The sequence below is a fragment of the Echeneis naucrates genome, chromosome 19 (genome assembly GCF_900963305.1).
Source record: "Echeneis naucrates chromosome 19, fEcheNa1.1, whole genome shotgun sequence".
Classification (NCBI taxonomy): Eukaryota; Metazoa; Chordata; class Actinopteri; order Carangiformes; family Echeneidae; genus Echeneis; species Echeneis naucrates.
This window is the reverse complement of record NC_042529.1, coordinates 8,693,963-8,710,961: the sequence shown is the minus strand read 5'-3', so window position 1 is coordinate 8,710,961 and position 16,999 is coordinate 8,693,963. Positions and strand designations below refer to the sequence as shown.

The window sequence follows — 16,999 nt, the reverse complement described above, 5'->3', positions numbered from 1 at the left end:
TTTATGCTGTCGACTCGGGCCCGCCTCATCTTTACCTACCAGGAAGTGATTGGCACACAGACACACACACACCGAGGAAACAGACGCGCAGAAACACACTTCAGAAAGGTGAGTGAGGGAGATCCGTGTGAGAAAGTGTCGGCCGGTCCAGTTTGTCGTCGGCAGGTCGGCAGATGATGCAGCTCAGCGCCGGATAGCGAAAGTGACAGACATATTCAGACCAGCGCGACTAAAAATCTACTCACGATTCAATAATGGCGACCAGTTAGGAATCTTTCCAACATAAGCAAACCATTGTAAACTATAAGTAACTTGGCGAGACCTCGACTGTTTTAAAAGTGTTAAAAATGAAATGAATTGTAGAGCACTTCCTCATTGAAACACGGAACGGGTATTATTACATGAGCTGACTCTAACAATAAGTGTGTTAGTATGAGAGCCGTTTTAATAAGTGGAAGTAATAGCTACATTGTGTTTGTCTGGTGTGTGTGTGTGTGTGAAAGGTTTTGTTTGGAGCAGCCTGTGATGTTGAAATGAAGATTGATGAGAAAGTTGTAGCCTTCTTTGAATCTTGCAACTCACCTGTAGACAAGGAGGGTTATCTCTACAAGAAGGTAAGACTGGTTAAATGGTATAAATTATTATTTTAAAATGCCCTCATTTATTTCTCATTATCTTTTATCCCATTTAGCCATTGTGGTTTTCCTGTTTCCTTTTTGTTTTGCTCTATTCACCTTAATCCCATGTGAAGCACTTGAATTGTACTATCTTGTGCAGAAAGCGGTCATAGAAGTTAATCAAAGCCCCAAAGAGCTTTAGATGTGAGGTTAAGATTAAGACATGGCAGCACCATCTAGATCAAACCAGGAAAATAAAATGTCTGGACAGCATACAATCCATGCAGCTTTGAAAACAATGTAACTTATTCAACTTTCTAAGCATAGAGAAAAGCATAAAACATTCACTTTCTAGTTTTATTGTACTGTGTGTACCACTTAAAGACCAACTAAGATATCAATTTCATCAAAGCAGTTGTGTAAGATATTGATTAAATGAGCCACTTGTAAATGGATCAATAACAAATGATTGTCTCGCAGGGTGAAATAAAGACTTCCTATCAGAAGCGGTGGTTTGTGCTAAAGGGGAACCTCCTCTTCTACAAGGACAGGCAGGCTGACCGGGACCCGTTAGGAGTGATTGTTCTGGAGGGCTGCACCGTCCAGCTGTGCGAGTCTGAGGAGCAGTTTGCCTTCTCACTGGTGTGGAGCGAACCGGGACTGCGAACGTACAAGTTTGCTGCTGAGGATCAAGCCTGTCAGGAGAGCTGGATCAAAGCCCTCCTGTCAGCCAACCACAACTACCTGGCTCTGCTGGTGATGGACATGGAGAAAAAGTATAAAGGTAAGAGACAGAGAAACGAAATGGGTTCATCTCTGTGGATGAAAGACAGCAGCCTTTGTTCTGGGGAGCAGCTGGGAGAGGCATTGCATCACTGTGTACTGCTCCAAGTACACTGTGGCACAATAGCTCATGTTGGCAATGCTGACTTAATCAGAGAGGAAGTAGTTCAACTCTGTTGTATTTTTTGAAGGTGCCAGGCTCAATGTGTCAATACCAGTGAACTCATCTGCTTTATCTAAATGTAACTTCAGCTGTTCAGTTATGTATTTCTCTATCTTTGTCTTTCCTCAGAAGCACTGGCGGCATTCTCCGCCGATCAAACCAACCCTTTCAACATGCCAAATTTCAACACAACAGAGCCAGGGTATTCTGCAGCCTATTACAGACAAACTTCAACACCATCTTTGTTCCCAGTATCAGCTGTGGGAGCAGGGCCTGGTCCAATGCTTCAGACGCCAGCTATTTCACCCAAAACAGCCAGTAAGAGGTCACCAAAACTGTGGCCCAAGAGGAGCGCAAATGTGATGCCTGTCAACACTCCTGCCCCACCCGTGGGTGAGTGGGCAGGCATCTGCATAGAGGAATTTAGTAAACTGCATGAGGATTTTGGCAAAGAAGTCAAAGAGCTGATTTCTAATTGGTCAAAGAGGAAGCGAGCAGGAGAAATTGTTCAGCAAGAAAATTTGATAGATTTTGGATGATAAAAGTGAAGTGTGCGAACATTATGAGCTTATCAGTCTTATTCATTTGCAATGTAACCGTGGTTCCAGAAACTGTGTAAATAGGAGTAAAAGCTTTACAAAATATTAAGCTTTTTTAGACCTTCTTGTTTATGTAGTTGAAGACTGTACCATTTCATATCATGTCATTAAATGATCATTGATGTCCTGTTCTACTAAACATTTTCCTCTATGCTGAAATGACTACTTCATGTAGCCACACCTGCTAGCCAATCAGAATTGGGAATTTTTGATCCCCAATGTATAGAATTTCTTCAATATTAGGACTTCACTTCTTGTTAGCTTTAGTTTACAGAGAAGAAAGAAGCAAGAATAAGTTAATGAATTGATTTATTATTTAGTCTGTAAAATGTGAAAAAATAGGTGAAAAATGCCCATCATGATTTCCCACAGCTTAAGGTCACCTCTTCAAATGTGTTTTTGACCAACCAACAGTCCCAAATCCAAAAATATATTCAGTTTACATTGATATAAAAAAAGGACATGCAACAAATGATCTTATGTGAGAGGTCAAAAACAGTTTTCTTGAAAACTCAGATTTGCTATGTTGATATGTTGTATTTTAAATAAAATAATAGCATTCGAGGTACATTTTAATCTTTACTGATCTCTAAACAGGTGGTATTGATCTGTTATTTATCTAAAATGGCTGTGTAGCTAAAAAGTAAACCTCCGAAACAGGCTAGTGACCATGTAGGTAAAAAAAGGACCGCAGTTGTGTGAGGGGGTGAGAAGGCCAAGAAGGGAGAAGTCTGCTGAATTTTAGAAGAGAGTCAAAATGGCTGAGAAAGAGAATGACAGGGGTGGCAGAGCTATTTCAGTCAGTACAGCTGTCTTGTTTTTACGGTCTTTGACAGAGCTCAGTCTCTTTCTCCCTCTGTGTCACACTCTCTCTCTTTTCACCTTCAAGCTCATACTTGTGCTCTTCTGTTTGGAACCTTCTTCGTGTAGGATTTAATATCTCCCTTCCCTGCTAATATTTTCCTGATTGGAAGTCGACATCAGTGGCTGAATGTTAGCTCAGATAGAATCACTGAGAGCTAAACAGCTATAAAATAGTCACAGACACCTTTCTCCCTTTTGAAAAATTAGGTCATATTTTGTCTCAAGAAATACCAGCCTACAAATGACTTAAGATGCAGTATCGGCTCACTCTGCTACTGTTTCCCAACACATACCTAAGCTGTACAGAGATGTGATTGATGGCAGGCTATGTAGCTCATATATGGCGTTAGGTGGGAGGGTCACTGTTGCCCTATTCCAAAGCAACTAAACTGGGAACCGTCAGGAGCATCCCAAATTAGTGCACCCATGGTAGGAAAGTTGCTCATTTAATAAAATCATCATTTTCCTGTTTCCAATTGCACATGACTATTCACCACAAAACAGACATTCACTGTTCAACTACAAGCGCAAAGGACAATGAAAAAACTTTCTCAAAGTGCTGCTTGTAGATGTTTGAATGTGCTTTGGCCATTTTAATGGCTCCGTTATTGTGTGGAAACACTTTACAGCTACACAAAATGTATTGTGTTTCCAGAGGTATTTCCTACAACACGTGTCAGTATCATAGAACTGTTTTCATTTCTCCTTGATGGGCGTCTCCATTTTTAGAGGCATAGTAATCAAGTGTCGTTGCTGGAGCCAGACCAATGTCAATCAGCCAACTGTTTTCAAGTTTCACGACTGTTTATAAACTCTGGTCACTACCAGGCTGATAGTGGGCAGAAACCTCAGAGCAAACCTATCAACTAGACAGGTGGTGACTTGATGATATGTTAACTGGAAATAAAACCTGGCAACCAGGGAGTCTCATGGCTGTTAATTGCCATAGAGCGTTCCCTGGGTTGACTTCAACGGTCCCATCTGTGTTTGTGACAAAAGCCCAGTGAAGTAAAGCAGCAGTGTCGCCCCTGTTATAGAGTACACTGGGTTCTGTTGTCTCACAGAGAATGGAAAAGAAACAAAAATAGCCATTACAAAGACTCTCACTATGTCAGGAAGGAGAAGAAGAAGAAGAAGAAGAAGGGTATAGGGGCAGTTTAGTTTTCAGTCAGCATGCTCTGTCAGTCAGTTTGGCCATATTAGTCCACAGAAGACACCAAAGTCAGACCTGTGTGTTGGCATTGAATTCACCTCATTCCAAGACTCCAGGGACCTATTTTGGAGCATCGGTAAGTTGATCCACTTCGCCACCTCCTCGCTCCTCCCTCTTTCTCTTACTTTCCCTCAGCTCTGTTTTCCAGCCAAACCTGAATCTGTGGCTAAAGTTAGCCCCCCGGGGGCTAGTATATAAGACCCCAAAGGTCCATTGCTTACATGTCAGTCACATCGGCTTGGCGTAGGCTTCTCTTCTTGACCAACAACAACCCCACAAACTTGAGAGATGGTGAGTGTGGCCAGGTTCGCTCGAAGAAAAGTCTCTAGGGATCTAGGATCTTCTCTAGACTAACACTGATGAGATGGAAGCATCACTTATGCATTTGCTATCTGGATTACCAACATCTCATGAAGTCAAGTTGTAGGAATCTCTTAAAATGATGCTCCCAAACTATGGATGTGGACTCAGTTTTACCTTTATCTGGTGGTTTGAGCTGAAGTTTGGCTCACATCTAACTCCTTAACTGGGATTAAATACTAAAATCCAAGGTGTTTGGGGACCATTATCCTGTGATTGTAGTCCCAAAAGCCATGAAATAGTATTTAATCTTAAACTGTCATTTTAAATTGAGCAGGAGGGGGGTAGCATGCCTTAACAAAAAGCTTTTATGCTGTTGGTTTGTAGTTTGTCAAAATACAACATGATTTAATTACATTTATTTTGTCAGCAATTTTGAGTTTGGATGTACCTAAAATACCTACCTGCATTTTGTGTGTGTGTGTGTGTCCTTCACAAGGCACCATGAGCTGTCTTTCAATTTTTGCCCCGGAGTTAGCTGGGATGTATTTGTTTCTTTGATGTTTTTTTCTGGTGTATTTTAACTTTCATCTTTTCTCCAGGCACCCAAGAAGGCCAAGAGGAGACAGCAGCAGGGTGAGGGTGGATCCTCCAACGTGTTCTCCATGTTTGAGCAGAGCCAGATCCAGGAGTACAAGGAGGTAGAATTTTCTGCATCACACACTTTGAAGTGTTGTAGTGGTAACATCTGAAGTCCTTTAATGCCAGACAGGTGATGTTCATATTACTGATTACTCCTAGAAACTTTTGACCTTCGAGGTAACACGATGTTTCCAAATGACAGAGCCTTGCATGACAGCAGAAATGTCCTCATCAGCATGACGAGGACAGTAAATCTGTACTCTTCTGATGAGAGCAGCTACCTCTTCCCTATGGCAGTCCAGTAATCCTCCTCAGAAACTCCAAACACTCACTCTGTGACTCCACGGGAATGCTGCCCAGCAGCTGGGGGACAGTCACATTAACCAAATATGAAAAAAAAAAAAAAGGCAGAGGTGGAAAAGACAAGATGACATTTTACTTCCATTGATCACATGTCAGGTTTACCTGAACAACGTAGGATCTGAGGATGCATCATGGACATGAATTCTTTGTTCAGTATACAAGTAGAGGTGAAAGACAATGCAGAGGCTTCAGTAGGCTGGGTGACCCTTCAGGGGCTCTGGGAGGTGGAACAATATTTAGGACAGGGTCAGGAGATTTAGTCATGAGACAAAATGGAGAGAGGAGAAGGGTGTTGTGACAGCTGTAATCAATACCATCTCCTTAAATGTCGCAAGGGGCTTGTCTCACATTCCGAGACCATTTTAACACCTTAGAAAGACAAGTGGCCGACCAGCTGCCAAATCCCAAAAGGTTTCCAATGCCATCTTTGGTTTCACTTCGTGGTACGCCCAGCTATGATGAAAGGGAAGTGGGCAACAGCTCCACATTTACACGTTTATGTTGGCATGCTATCTCAAACAAGTTATCATCATAAGCAAGTCTTACGGTGCTGAACTTGTGAGGAACGTGAGAATCTCAATTTTCATTTTGAATTAGCTCCTTTACAGCTTTTCAACCACATGAGCAACATTGGAGGAGGTGGTGGTCCTTTGGTATGGACCTCCCACTGCAATGATTGAAGCGCAGCTGAGTGTTTTTAAGATGTTATCACTCCGCTCCCTGGCAGGCTTTCACAATCATCGACCAGAACAGAGATGGCATCATCAGCAAGGATGACCTCAGGGACGTGCTGGCCACCATGGGCCAACTGAATGTGAAGAATGAGGAGCTGGAGGCCATGGTGAAGGAGGCCAGCGGCCCCATCAACTTCACTGTTTTCCTGACCATGTTCGGCGAGAAGCTGAAGGGTGCGCTGACACAAAAACATTTCACTTTTTTTTTTTTTCCAAAAATCTTTTGTGATTGAGACTAATTGGCCTTTTATATCTAGGTGCTGATCCCGAGGATGTCATCGTGAGTGCTTTCAAGGTTCTGGACCCCGAGGGTACTGGCAGCATCAAGAAGGAATTGTAAGTGCTGTAACTTTTACTGACAACTTTCTCAGCACTTTGTGGCATAGTCTTGTGTCATGATAGTCCATCTCATACTTATTGTTTCTTTTTTTCTCTCTCTAGCCTTGAGGAGCTCCTGACCACCCAGTGCGACAGGTTCACCGCTGAGGAGGTGAGCTCATCAGTCTGACTGAACATTCACAATCTGTCATTACCCTCAATTGTCCACGATTGTAAGCCATTTCTCAAATCTCTCCTGTGCAGATGACCAACCTGTGGGCTGCTTTCCCCCCTGATGTGGCTGGCAATGTGGACTACAAGAACATCTGCTACGTCATCACACACGGAGAGGACAAGGAAGAGTAAATCTCCCTCTCTCAAGATCTGTACCTCCATCCAAATCCATTCACGCTCCACAATCTACTCAACCTGTCTTCTCCCACACTGTGGCTTCCTTGCATACGCTCGCGTCCCGGCCCACTCTTTCCGCTTGCCAGCTCACTACGAAAAGACTTGTCTCCTTTATCGAGATACTCAGTGAGAGGACTGAAGGCTGTGGGGGTGTTTGTGTGTGAGTACCAACAGGGGAACATGGGATTGTTTTCAATAAAAATAATCTTGTGACACTGAAACACTCTCTCTATCTCTGTCCCTGCCTCTTCTTCCTCCTCCTTTTCCTTTCATAACTCATTCTGCCCTTCTGTGTTGAGGCCAACAGTGCATGCATCATACCTACGTGCAGGTTGTATGCAGATGCAGTCCAGCGTATACAGCGGTCAATCAAAAAAAAAACAACAAACAAAACAAAACGTGTCTTGGGTGCTGTGGCGCATGCACAGTCACTTGCTTGAAACAAGTAAGCAGCCTGACCCAAGTGGTCTGTTAGTCTTAACCAGACACAGAGTGTTTAATGAATTTGTCCCTTTTTTTGTATTTCAGAGGAATGCACAGTGAAAAAGTTGGGTCACGTACTATAATAGTTTACCTACCCCTCTTTTTTAAACTCTGTCTCTCCTTCTGTTATACATGAGCACAAAAGGAGAAGCTGCAGCGAAGAGAGGAAAGCATGGTTTTGTATCACTTAAAAACTTGTAAACAGAGAAAGAGATGGCGAAAGATAATGAGTGAGAGGCAGGAAAGAATTAAACAAAAGTAAAACATCTTTGTTTTTGACTCTCCTCCCTCCCTCTCACTGCTGTTTCTCTCCTGTTGTTGTAACTGTGTCTACGTCTCCACTGTAACAAATAAAGAAGCACAAATAAAATCCACTATCTTTCGTATGACACTGTGTCTGTTGGTTTAAGTGGGGACATGGGTGAAGGTGCAGCTGGTTGACTGTGGACAGCCCCATGGAGCACTGACTGATCACTGACTGCAATATGCATACGGTGAGCATTATGCAGGTTTGGATAGGGTGATTTGATGGATGATTAATAAATGTGGATAGTTAGAAATACCATTTTCTAAAACAATTCATTTCTCAGAAGTAGAACCCATGATCCTACTTAGTGAGGATAGAGGGAAACCTGTAAAATTACATTTGCTTTAGCAACATTAACAAAAAAAGAATTGCATTGTCAAATAATAACCAGAAAGATGCCTATTCATGTTAGGCTGCATTAAAACAAGATGTTATTGTTTAAGTCATCATAAACAATCACTGAAACAAATCTGAAGCGTGTTCAAGACAAATGGCATCACATAATACGGGAGTTAATACTTAATCTTGACTTTAATTTGTGCGTCTTGCTATCTTGATATGTTTTTATTCTTGTTTTGCATTTTCTTACTGTTAAACAGTCAAGAATAACCTGTCAGTCAAAAAACCGATTTTTAAAAGTGAAGTGCAAAAGTCAGAGAATCACGTGACTGAGTGACGTTCAACCCCAAACAGGATGTGAAACTGTCGCTAAGAACCAAACACTATAATTTCAAAGTTAAAGCATAAAATATGTTTTTAAAATAAAAACACCGACTCGACAGTATACATGCGTCAAAAAAACATATATTCTTTTCGGTGCGACGAGCAGAGGTCAGACTTAACATAGAGCGATGGTACAGCTCCCTGATGGACAGCTGTGTTGACCAACAGAAAGCGTTTTATTTTGGAAATAATGTCCTGGAAAAGGTGTGTGGGTGTCTAACTTGACCCTGATCGGAGCTCAGGGGAGCGGAGGACGTACTGGACTCCGACTGTCAACACTTCAAGCCCGGCTTGTCGCCACAGACCGGGGATGGAGCCGTGGTGATGCGCCCCGCCGGCTACGGAAGCCCTCGTCGCCGCCGTCGTCCCTCCGTGCCTCGGTGAGTCCTGCCGTCATGGCCTCAGCCTTACCCCGCTGCACATCTGTCAGGCTCCCCGCTCTGGCCGCCGCCGTCCTGCTCCTGTCCTCGGCCACCACCGTCCGGTCCTCCCAGGGCGACAAGGAGCCGGTTTACCGAGACTGCGTGAAGCAGTGCGTCCGCACCAACTGCACCGGAACCCGGCTGCGGGGCTTCCAGTTGGCTCAGCCGCAGTACATGGCGCTGACAGGTGAGCCATGCTTAGCTGCAGTTAGCCGGCTAACAGCATGCTGTACAACATCATTTAGCGCCTTTAACGGCAGTTTGCATTCACTCCGTGTCGCTGCAGGCTTGTGTGACATTTTCTCATGAAACATGTGCAGGAGTTAGAGAAACCGGGGCTGCTTTGAAAAGGTGAAAGCCAGTTTTTCAGGACGGGCCGGATGTCAGGAGGAGCCCTCAGTTGATCTTTAACTACCGGAGTGTTGTTGTGACAGATGCGTCCAAACACTCTGATATCCAGGCGCCTCACACTCTGTTTGTCTGGGGATGACCACTAACAGATGCAAATTAATGCTGTTGTGATTTGACAGTATTTTCTTGTTGAAACTTGGGACAACACCCACCCCACAAAAAGTATTTGAAATTTTAAAAAAGAACAAATTTGCACATCATCCAATTCCAAATTTGCATTTCTGTTTTGTTTGTTGTTGTTTTTTTTTTATCTTAATCTGTTTTCAAATAACCAACCTGTGTCTGTAAACATTACAAGAGCTGATGTCAGCACAAAATAGTTGAAATATTTTAATGTTTATGTTTATTATTCAGATGTACCTGTTTTTAACCTGTTTTGCAGGTTGGACTTGTCGTGATGACTGTCGCTATCAGTGCATGTGGACCACTGTGGGCCTTTACCAGGCCGAAGGGTACAGAGTGCCACAGTTCCATGGCAAGGTTTGTTTTCATCAGAAATCAGAATGTATATTGCACTGAGTTTCATTACAAAGTCCTTTTAAACATTGGATTGGAACCATTATTCTGTCCTGTGAAATTACTCCATATCCTGTTTTCTTCAGTTGCTGTATAATCAGACTTTTGAACATGAGTCTCCCAGTGTTTCTATACTAGTAATGTCTTAACTGGTTTGGGTGATATGCTGTTGATTTAGGGTTTTTGTGTTTCATCTGTAATTTTTTTTTATTATTATTATTAGAATTTTTAGGGGGCATTTGCATTTGTTTATTGTGACCGGAAATGAGAGAGAGAGAGTAGAAGAAATTTATGCAGCAAAAAGTCACACGAATTGAACCAGGAATTTTGCTATTGCATCTGATAGATTTTATTGCTCGTAGTGGCCATTTGCACGTTTCCTGTGTTTTGAGGAACCGGCGTCTGCCCTGGCCTCTCTGCTTAATGGCCTGGCATGCCTTCTTATGATGCTGCGATATCGGAGCACGGTGCCACGCCAAAGCCCCATGTACCACACCATCAACGCCTTCTCTTTGGTGAGTCAAAGTCACACAGAAATGCAGCAATGCTTTTCTGTCCTTGCACTTGTGGCCATGTAACAGGAGTCTGTTTGTGTGTGTCCCTTTAGGTATCTCTTAATGCCTGGTTCTGGTCCACGGTGTTTCACACCAGAGACACCTATCTCACTGAGGTAATCATTAACTGCTTGGCGACTTTGTGGTAAAGTCGTGGCAAGAAGAATTAGTAGCTTTCAATTTTTATGATTAAACTCTTAGTAAAAGAAGAATTTAGGTGATCTGACTAATCACCTAAATGTAATAATTTCTCATCTTTATAGCCTGTTTGGCCTGAGTATGCCTGAAAAAAAATATCTTTTCTGTAAACTTGTGATCTGGCAGCAGCTGCTTGCTGTTAATATGCAGGATTGGTATACAGGATCTGTATACAGACAAGCAAATTAAAACAATAAGCTAAGAGCAGCCAAACATAAGCTCTTTTTACATCAGAGGGAGTCAGTAAATTCATCATGGTTTAAAAGAAATATCACTTGATGTACTTTTATTATATATTAGTCCAATCACTAAGATTAGTGCTCTGCTGATTTATTGGCTAATGAGCTTAGGTGATCAGTAACAGCCCTCCAGCTATGTGTGCTATTGTTCTGAAACATACTATTCAACAGGCACAAACCTTTTCCTTTAGGCTTTGATGCTGATTCACCATAAATGTGTCTGTGTTTTTATCTTTCAGAAAATGGACTATTTCTGTGCAACAGCAGTCATTCTTTACTCCATCTACCTATGCTGTGTCAGGTAAGCACTAGAACAGGTAGTCCACTTATTTTCATTTCATTACTTCTGTTCATACTGTCTTACTCCTCTTTGCCAGAACACTCGGTCTGAGGCGGCCTGGGGTGTCCAGCATTGTGGGAGTCCTGCTCATCTTGGCCTTTACTTCTCATGTGTCCTACTTGACCTTTGTCAGCTTTGACTATGGCTACAACATGGCTGCTAATGCCACCATTGGTAAATTCAAATCAAAGTTCACATTTGGTTGATCTGAGCAGTAGGTTTGTAATAATTGTTTTAGTAGCTCATATTTCTCTTCACTGATTTAACATTTGCTGCATGTCTATGGTTTAAACAGCATGCTGTTTGCCTCCGCAACCAAATCTCACCAAATCTTTTTTTATCACTTCATACTCCACCACAATCCCACCAACCACCCTGCCCCTGACACCATATCTTTGTCAATCTTTGCAGGTATGGTGAACCTCCTGTGGTGGCTCTGTTGGTGTTGGCAGAACCGGCGGACCCTGCCGTACTGGTGGAAGTGTGGCCTGGTGGTGCTGCTGCTTCATGGTCTGGCCCTGCTGGAGCTGTTGGACTTCCCCCCCCTGCTCTGGGTCTTAGACGCTCATGCTGTGTGGCACCTCAGCACCGTTCCTGTGCACTTTCTTTTCTACAGGTGCGACCACTTGCTTACCTTCTCCATGTCTCTTCTCTTCATAGCTTTACTGAAGAGAAGCATTCAAGGGAGTGTCCAAAGAAGGAACAATTATGAATTTGGAAACATGAATGAAAAAGAAGGGTCTTTAATTTGTGTATGTGGAAAGAAGGAGTAGTATAAAGGAACACTAAATGTGTTCAGTACCTGATAAATAATCCTCACTTTGTTCTTCCTCCAGTTTCCTGATAGACGACAGCCTCTACTTATTAAACACAGAGAAGATGGGTGTCAAAGTCGAGTAGGAGGTGATAGTCACCTCTTCGCCATGCCTACATCCTTGCACCCCTCCAATCAGGGTGGTTGGACACCCAAACATGGAAGTAGCTCAGCCTCCCAGATGACATGCATGACGCCACTATGACTTCATCAAAGCAGCCTTGTTTACATTCTTGTTTTGAATTTCCTATGTTTAGGGTTTTTGATTTTTGTTTTTTTGTTTTTAAATGAGCATCATCACCATCGATGCAACTTCGCCTTGAGCTGACCTGTACGCTGCCACTCTTTTGCCATCCATCATAACTGAAAAACGGGATGAAGGAAAAGTTTTGTATTCCACCAAAACAGAGCCAGTTTCATGCTTTTGATTGCGATAACTTGAGTCCATATCCTTCTTCCTTTTTGGTTATTCCTGAAATCACCATATGTTTTAATTTGGAAGTTTAGCTCTGCACAAATGGCAGTTTGCTGTGGCTGACAATAGATGGCACCAAATCACTGGCCAGGCTGTCATTAACCTACACTACGTAGTCGGCGAGTATCAGAGTTCATCTATGCCAAAAGTGGACTGGCGGGCAGAGAGATGAGTCCCTTGTAAAAAGGGAGGGGGGGGCTGCGAGCAGATTGATCTAGAGAGAGGGGGAAGGGGTTTATGTTTGGAGGCCATTCTAGCTGACTGGGTTTTTTTTTTTTTTTTTTTTTTCCCCCCACCATCACACCTTTATTTTTGTGCCTGTGTTTCCATTGCTGCTTTTCTTTCTTGTGCTCTTCATTATCATTTTAGATTTTTATTTTCTTTTTCATAAGTTGCCTTATTTGTCTGCATTCCAGTGTCGTCGACCAGTTTGTGATTTATTCTTTTGAAAGTTTTATTTTTTAATTGGTTGATCTTTTTTTTTTTTTTATTTGAATGGCGTTATTCTTGATGATTATGAAATTGAAATCATATTTTTATTCACCTGGATTGCCTTTTCATGTTAGGGAAAGGAAAGATGAAATGACTGAGGTAGGAAGAATCAAGGGTTCTTAATAAATTGTGGGGTCAGGGGGTGTGTGTGTATGAATGTTTGACACCAAGTATTTTAAATTGCTGTTGCTGTATTCCCCAGAATGGCACCCATATACACACAACCTGCTGCTTTACATATACCTGCCCCATAATGCAAAATACTCCATTTCCCTCCATGCTTGCCTTACACACTGTGACACTATAGTCAAAGAACATATTTCTTACTCTTTGTTTCAAATTCCGCCCTCAGAGCAGAACTTGAATTCATACCATGTATGTCTTCACTCCTCAGAGTTTCCCTTCTCTCTGTGCACTTAACAGCCGTGTCCGTCTGTGTGCGTTTTTGTTTGAAATTCTGCCCATGCTGTTGTATTTTTGTGTTAGAATGCAAACAATGGCCAGTATGTGTGTACACGTTGCCTTGACTCCACATTGTGTTGTTTTTGCCATCATAAACTGAATCACTGTCACTGTGTGAGACAGCTAGATTGTGCGTGAGCCTTTTGTAGAAGCACCAGTGTGTGAGTGTGCGTGTGTGTGTATGCACATGCTGTGTGAGAGACGATGGGTAAATTTAGCTTTCCTGACAGCCTGTGATGGGGGTGGGGGAAGACAGAGGACGAAATACATGGAGCGCTCGTCATTGGCTTGGGGGCAAAAAGATATCTCAAGGTAGAAGAATTGGCTTCATGAGAGAAAGAAAATCTTAAAATCTGTAGTAAATATTTTATTTGACATTGTCCTGAATTTTACATATTGGTTAATGGTTGATATTGGTCGGTGTTTATTAACCGCTGCCATGCTTTAATTGGTTTTTGAGTCCCAGTCATGAAAATGAACGTGTAGAAAACCAAAATGAGAAAGGACCACAACAACAAATTCTAATTTCTATGCACCACAAAATCATAATTTATTCAAAACTGCGAAAGCTTCATCAATTAAACTGAGAAAATAGCTCACAAAGCATTACATTGGTATCCGTTTCCTTAGTGATTAGCAGTCAACAAAGTCAATTTTTGCTCTGTGAATTCATTTTTCGTTCATTCCCCTCTTCAATATTAACTGTATCCATCTTCTTCCCTCAATCATTTGCTGCCCCCTGCCTGCTGCCCTGTGCACCATCACCTCTCTAGCTGAGTGCACGTTCCTCCACCTCACATCCAATATTTGACCAAAAAGAAAAAAAAAAAAAATGTAAGAAACGGAACAAATAAAAGTCTTCTTTGCAAATAACGAATAGGGCTCTCTTGTGTGTTCTTCCCTGTATTAGGCATGGCTCTAGTTCATTGGATGCTCTTGTCCTTGATCCTCCAAATGCGTGAAAGTAGAAGAGGAATGATATTATTACATACCAGAGACAGGAAACTTCTGCTTTCCAAGAGCTGCTACCTTTCCACATAGTTACCGAACTACAAAGTACTGTAACGTGTATTTTATAAATGCACTGCTCATACATCATCTCATGTATTCAAACAAAGTGGTAAAAGTATTTAGAGCATTTATTTATGTGTTGCTTAAACTGTGGAGCTAGTTTATAATCTACACATCTATCTGAAGAGACATTCAGTTTTCAGTGGTTCCCAGTGTGCTGCCCCAGTCTGGGAGGTTGTGATGTGGGAAATGTGTTAGAACAATGTGTTTGAACTATGATGAATGATTTTTATATACAAATTTGTATTTGCTTTTCATAACCACTCAAACATCTGAGAAATAACAAAAGACCACATCTGTTCCTGCAAGAGTTTGCAAAAGGTTGGAAAGTATTGGTTTAATTTAGAATACATTGTACTTAATAAGCCCATTTTTGTTATTTCATATCAAAGTAAAGTAACTTCAACTGTGATGGTGGAAAAAAATCCCCTTAGTCACTGACCTTCAGTACAGTTAAATATTTGATAAATGGTTAAAATCTAACCGTAAGGTGCCAACAGAGTGTCACTACTTGGGACATAAACAGTGTCAAGACCGTAAGTGACTGGCATGGTCTGTGGTTCATCCCTCCCCTCTCCCACTGCAGTCTGAAGGTCCTGCTGACCTTGTACCATTTGTGCCAGTATTAAATGCACAGGCTTGCATTATGTCTCTAATATCACCAGGGCACATTCCTCTGGGCCTGTGCTTGTTATGCCTGTTGATCTAAGTAAGCAAGTCAAAGTGTGCCATGATACAAAACAAGCCGCTTGCAGGAACTTTCTTTTTTACAGTCTTTGCAGCAGTGGTCCATGTTCTTTCTCATTACTAAATTGTATCTCCCGCCTGCTTTGTGGCCTCCTCACTTTTCAGCCCCCAATGAATATTTATGTTTTATGAGCCCCAGACAATTATAGACAAGCTCCAATGTATATCATCACCGTTAATGTCAGGATTGGCATGTTGTTACAGACTCAGCAAACTTTATGAGAGCTTGGATCCTTGAGTACTCCTCATAAAACTTGGTTTCATTCACTTTACAAGGGTTTACTGCTGAGAAAATTTGAACAACCAAAAAGTGGAATGGATTCCATCCCCTGAAGGCCACTGTGACACTGAGCTGTGGAAAACGTGTTTATTTTTGTGGGAACCAAACATTTCACCAGGACCAGGTCCGCTAACCCTTGTCTGGGACTTGTGTTGTCTGGATCATAGAGTGGCTTTTTGTTGTTTCCTGATAGCTCTGTGCAGTACATTGGACTCTGACCCCAACTGCTGTGGGTGCGGAAGAGTGGATAGATTGGGATGAATAGAATTTATTCTTCCTCCTTTAACTCCTGATTTGTGACCGTGAAGTTAAGGGCATGAGAAAAGTACAAGAAACACAAAGATGCTCCAAGTTGGTGTAATGTAGATAACTTCCCTTTTATATATTCAATGGGAAAGAGCATGAGGGTCTTCAATGGAAGCCAAAAATCCATTAAGTTTGTCAGCAAGTGACAAAGTCATCAGTAATACAGAAAGCAGTCACAGTAAAAGTTATTAGTCTTGATTGTTTTACATAATAGAGATAAAACTTTTTAAAATCTGTCTCTCACAAAGACTCCGAACTTCATGAGAGTATTTTCCAAGATCACTGGAGTGCCCTTTAAAGACACTGTGGTGCTGATCTTTCGGAGTCAGTTACTTAAGTTATTTAAATATAGTTAATGCTCTTGTTACGTGATGTAAAGGAGGAGAATACTTGGCGTTTGATTCATCAAATTTGACACCTTGATCACTTGACTTTTGAAGGTTGTTGGGATGATTGAACTGTTATGTTTGGGGGTGCCAAGCAGCCTATTTAAAGATCATCTGATGACATGTTATGAGACATTGAAAATACTCTATGTAGAAGAACAGCTTATGTATGTTACATTTTTGTTTTCACCAAAAACTGGGTGAGAGATTCTTGATATTACATGTTACACTCATTAAAAGTGTGGCAGCAAAAAGTATAATGGAAGTATTCTTTATTTTAAAGGCTGAACTGCAGGACATAGACATTTCTCCTACTGTCTCAGTGTGTCTGCACCGGAGGTTTCAGGTTTCCACATTACCTATGTATGTTGCATACTGGAGCATGACTGGTTTTCAGATGATGTCATTAAATCATGCTGGTATGTACAAGTCCAAACAGTCAAACTCTGCTCATACAGTAGTGTGCAAAGGTTTAGGGCCCCTTAGATATTTAGGTTCTTAGATTCCCAGATTTTCTCCACAGCATTAGACAGCATGCCAAAACATACAACCAGAGTCATAAAGAAGCATCTTCAGCTGCAAGGAGAGAAAGGTCTCCGGCAACAGATGGAGTGAACTCCACAGAGCCCTGATCTCAACATCATGGAGTCAGTCTGGTATTACAGGACTCAGACAGAGGAACTGGAGAGAAACAGCTCTCCAACAACATACCTGCCAAAGTACCTTCAATAGCTGTGAGCAGGCAACCTCAGGAGAAAAGCAATTT

General features: G+C 41.9%; 3 protein-coding genes across 9 annotated transcripts; all 3 read left to right on the top strand.

Moving 5' to 3' along the window:
• Positions 1-2,726, top strand: LOC115060298 (sesquipedalian-1-like). 3 transcript variants are annotated; one of them, XM_029528181.1, is made up of 4 exons: positions 1-108; positions 504-614; positions 1,098-1,401; positions 1,693-2,726. In XM_029528181.1, the coding sequence occupies exons 1-4, from the start codon at positions 4-6 to the stop codon at positions 2,100-2,102; spliced, it is 930 nt and encodes a 309-aa protein (XP_029384041.1). In that variant the 5' UTR covers positions 1-3; the 3' UTR covers positions 2,103-2,726. The 3 variants fall into 3 exon arrangements, with proteins under 3 accessions (XP_029384041.1, XP_029384043.1, XP_029384042.1); XM_029528183.1 differs by lacking the exon at positions 1-108 and adding an exon at positions 115-391; XM_029528182.1 differs by lacking the exon at positions 1-108 and having other exon boundaries at positions 115-614.
• Positions 2,727-4,383: 1,657 nt separating this feature from the next.
• Positions 4,384-7,443, top strand: mylpfb (myosin light chain, phosphorylatable, fast skeletal muscle b). The gene is made up of 6 exons (XM_029528185.1): positions 4,384-4,530; positions 5,142-5,240; positions 6,272-6,452; positions 6,536-6,614; positions 6,720-6,768; positions 6,861-7,443. The coding sequence occupies exons 1-6, from the start codon at positions 4,528-4,530 to the stop codon at positions 6,960-6,962; spliced, it is 513 nt and encodes a 170-aa protein (XP_029384045.1). The 5' UTR covers positions 4,384-4,527; the 3' UTR covers positions 6,963-7,443.
• A 1,312-nt stretch (positions 7,444-8,755) lies between these two features.
• Positions 8,756-12,762, top strand: pgap3 (post-GPI attachment to proteins phospholipase 3). Of its 5 annotated transcripts, XM_029528173.1 has the most exons (8): positions 8,756-9,129; positions 9,736-9,833; positions 10,232-10,384; positions 10,477-10,539; positions 11,100-11,161; positions 11,238-11,374; positions 11,612-11,816; positions 12,037-12,759. In XM_029528173.1, the coding sequence occupies exons 1-8, from the start codon at positions 8,916-8,918 to the stop codon at positions 12,098-12,100; spliced, it is 996 nt and encodes a 331-aa protein (XP_029384033.1). In that variant the 5' UTR covers positions 8,756-8,915; the 3' UTR covers positions 12,101-12,759. The 5 variants fall into 5 exon arrangements, with proteins under 5 accessions (XP_029384033.1, XP_029384035.1, XP_029384034.1 ...); XM_029528175.1 differs by lacking the exon at positions 10,232-10,384 and having other exon boundaries at positions 12,037-12,760; XM_029528174.1 differs by lacking the exon at positions 10,477-10,539 and having other exon boundaries at positions 12,037-12,760.
• Positions 12,763-16,999: the final 4,237 nt, after the last annotated feature.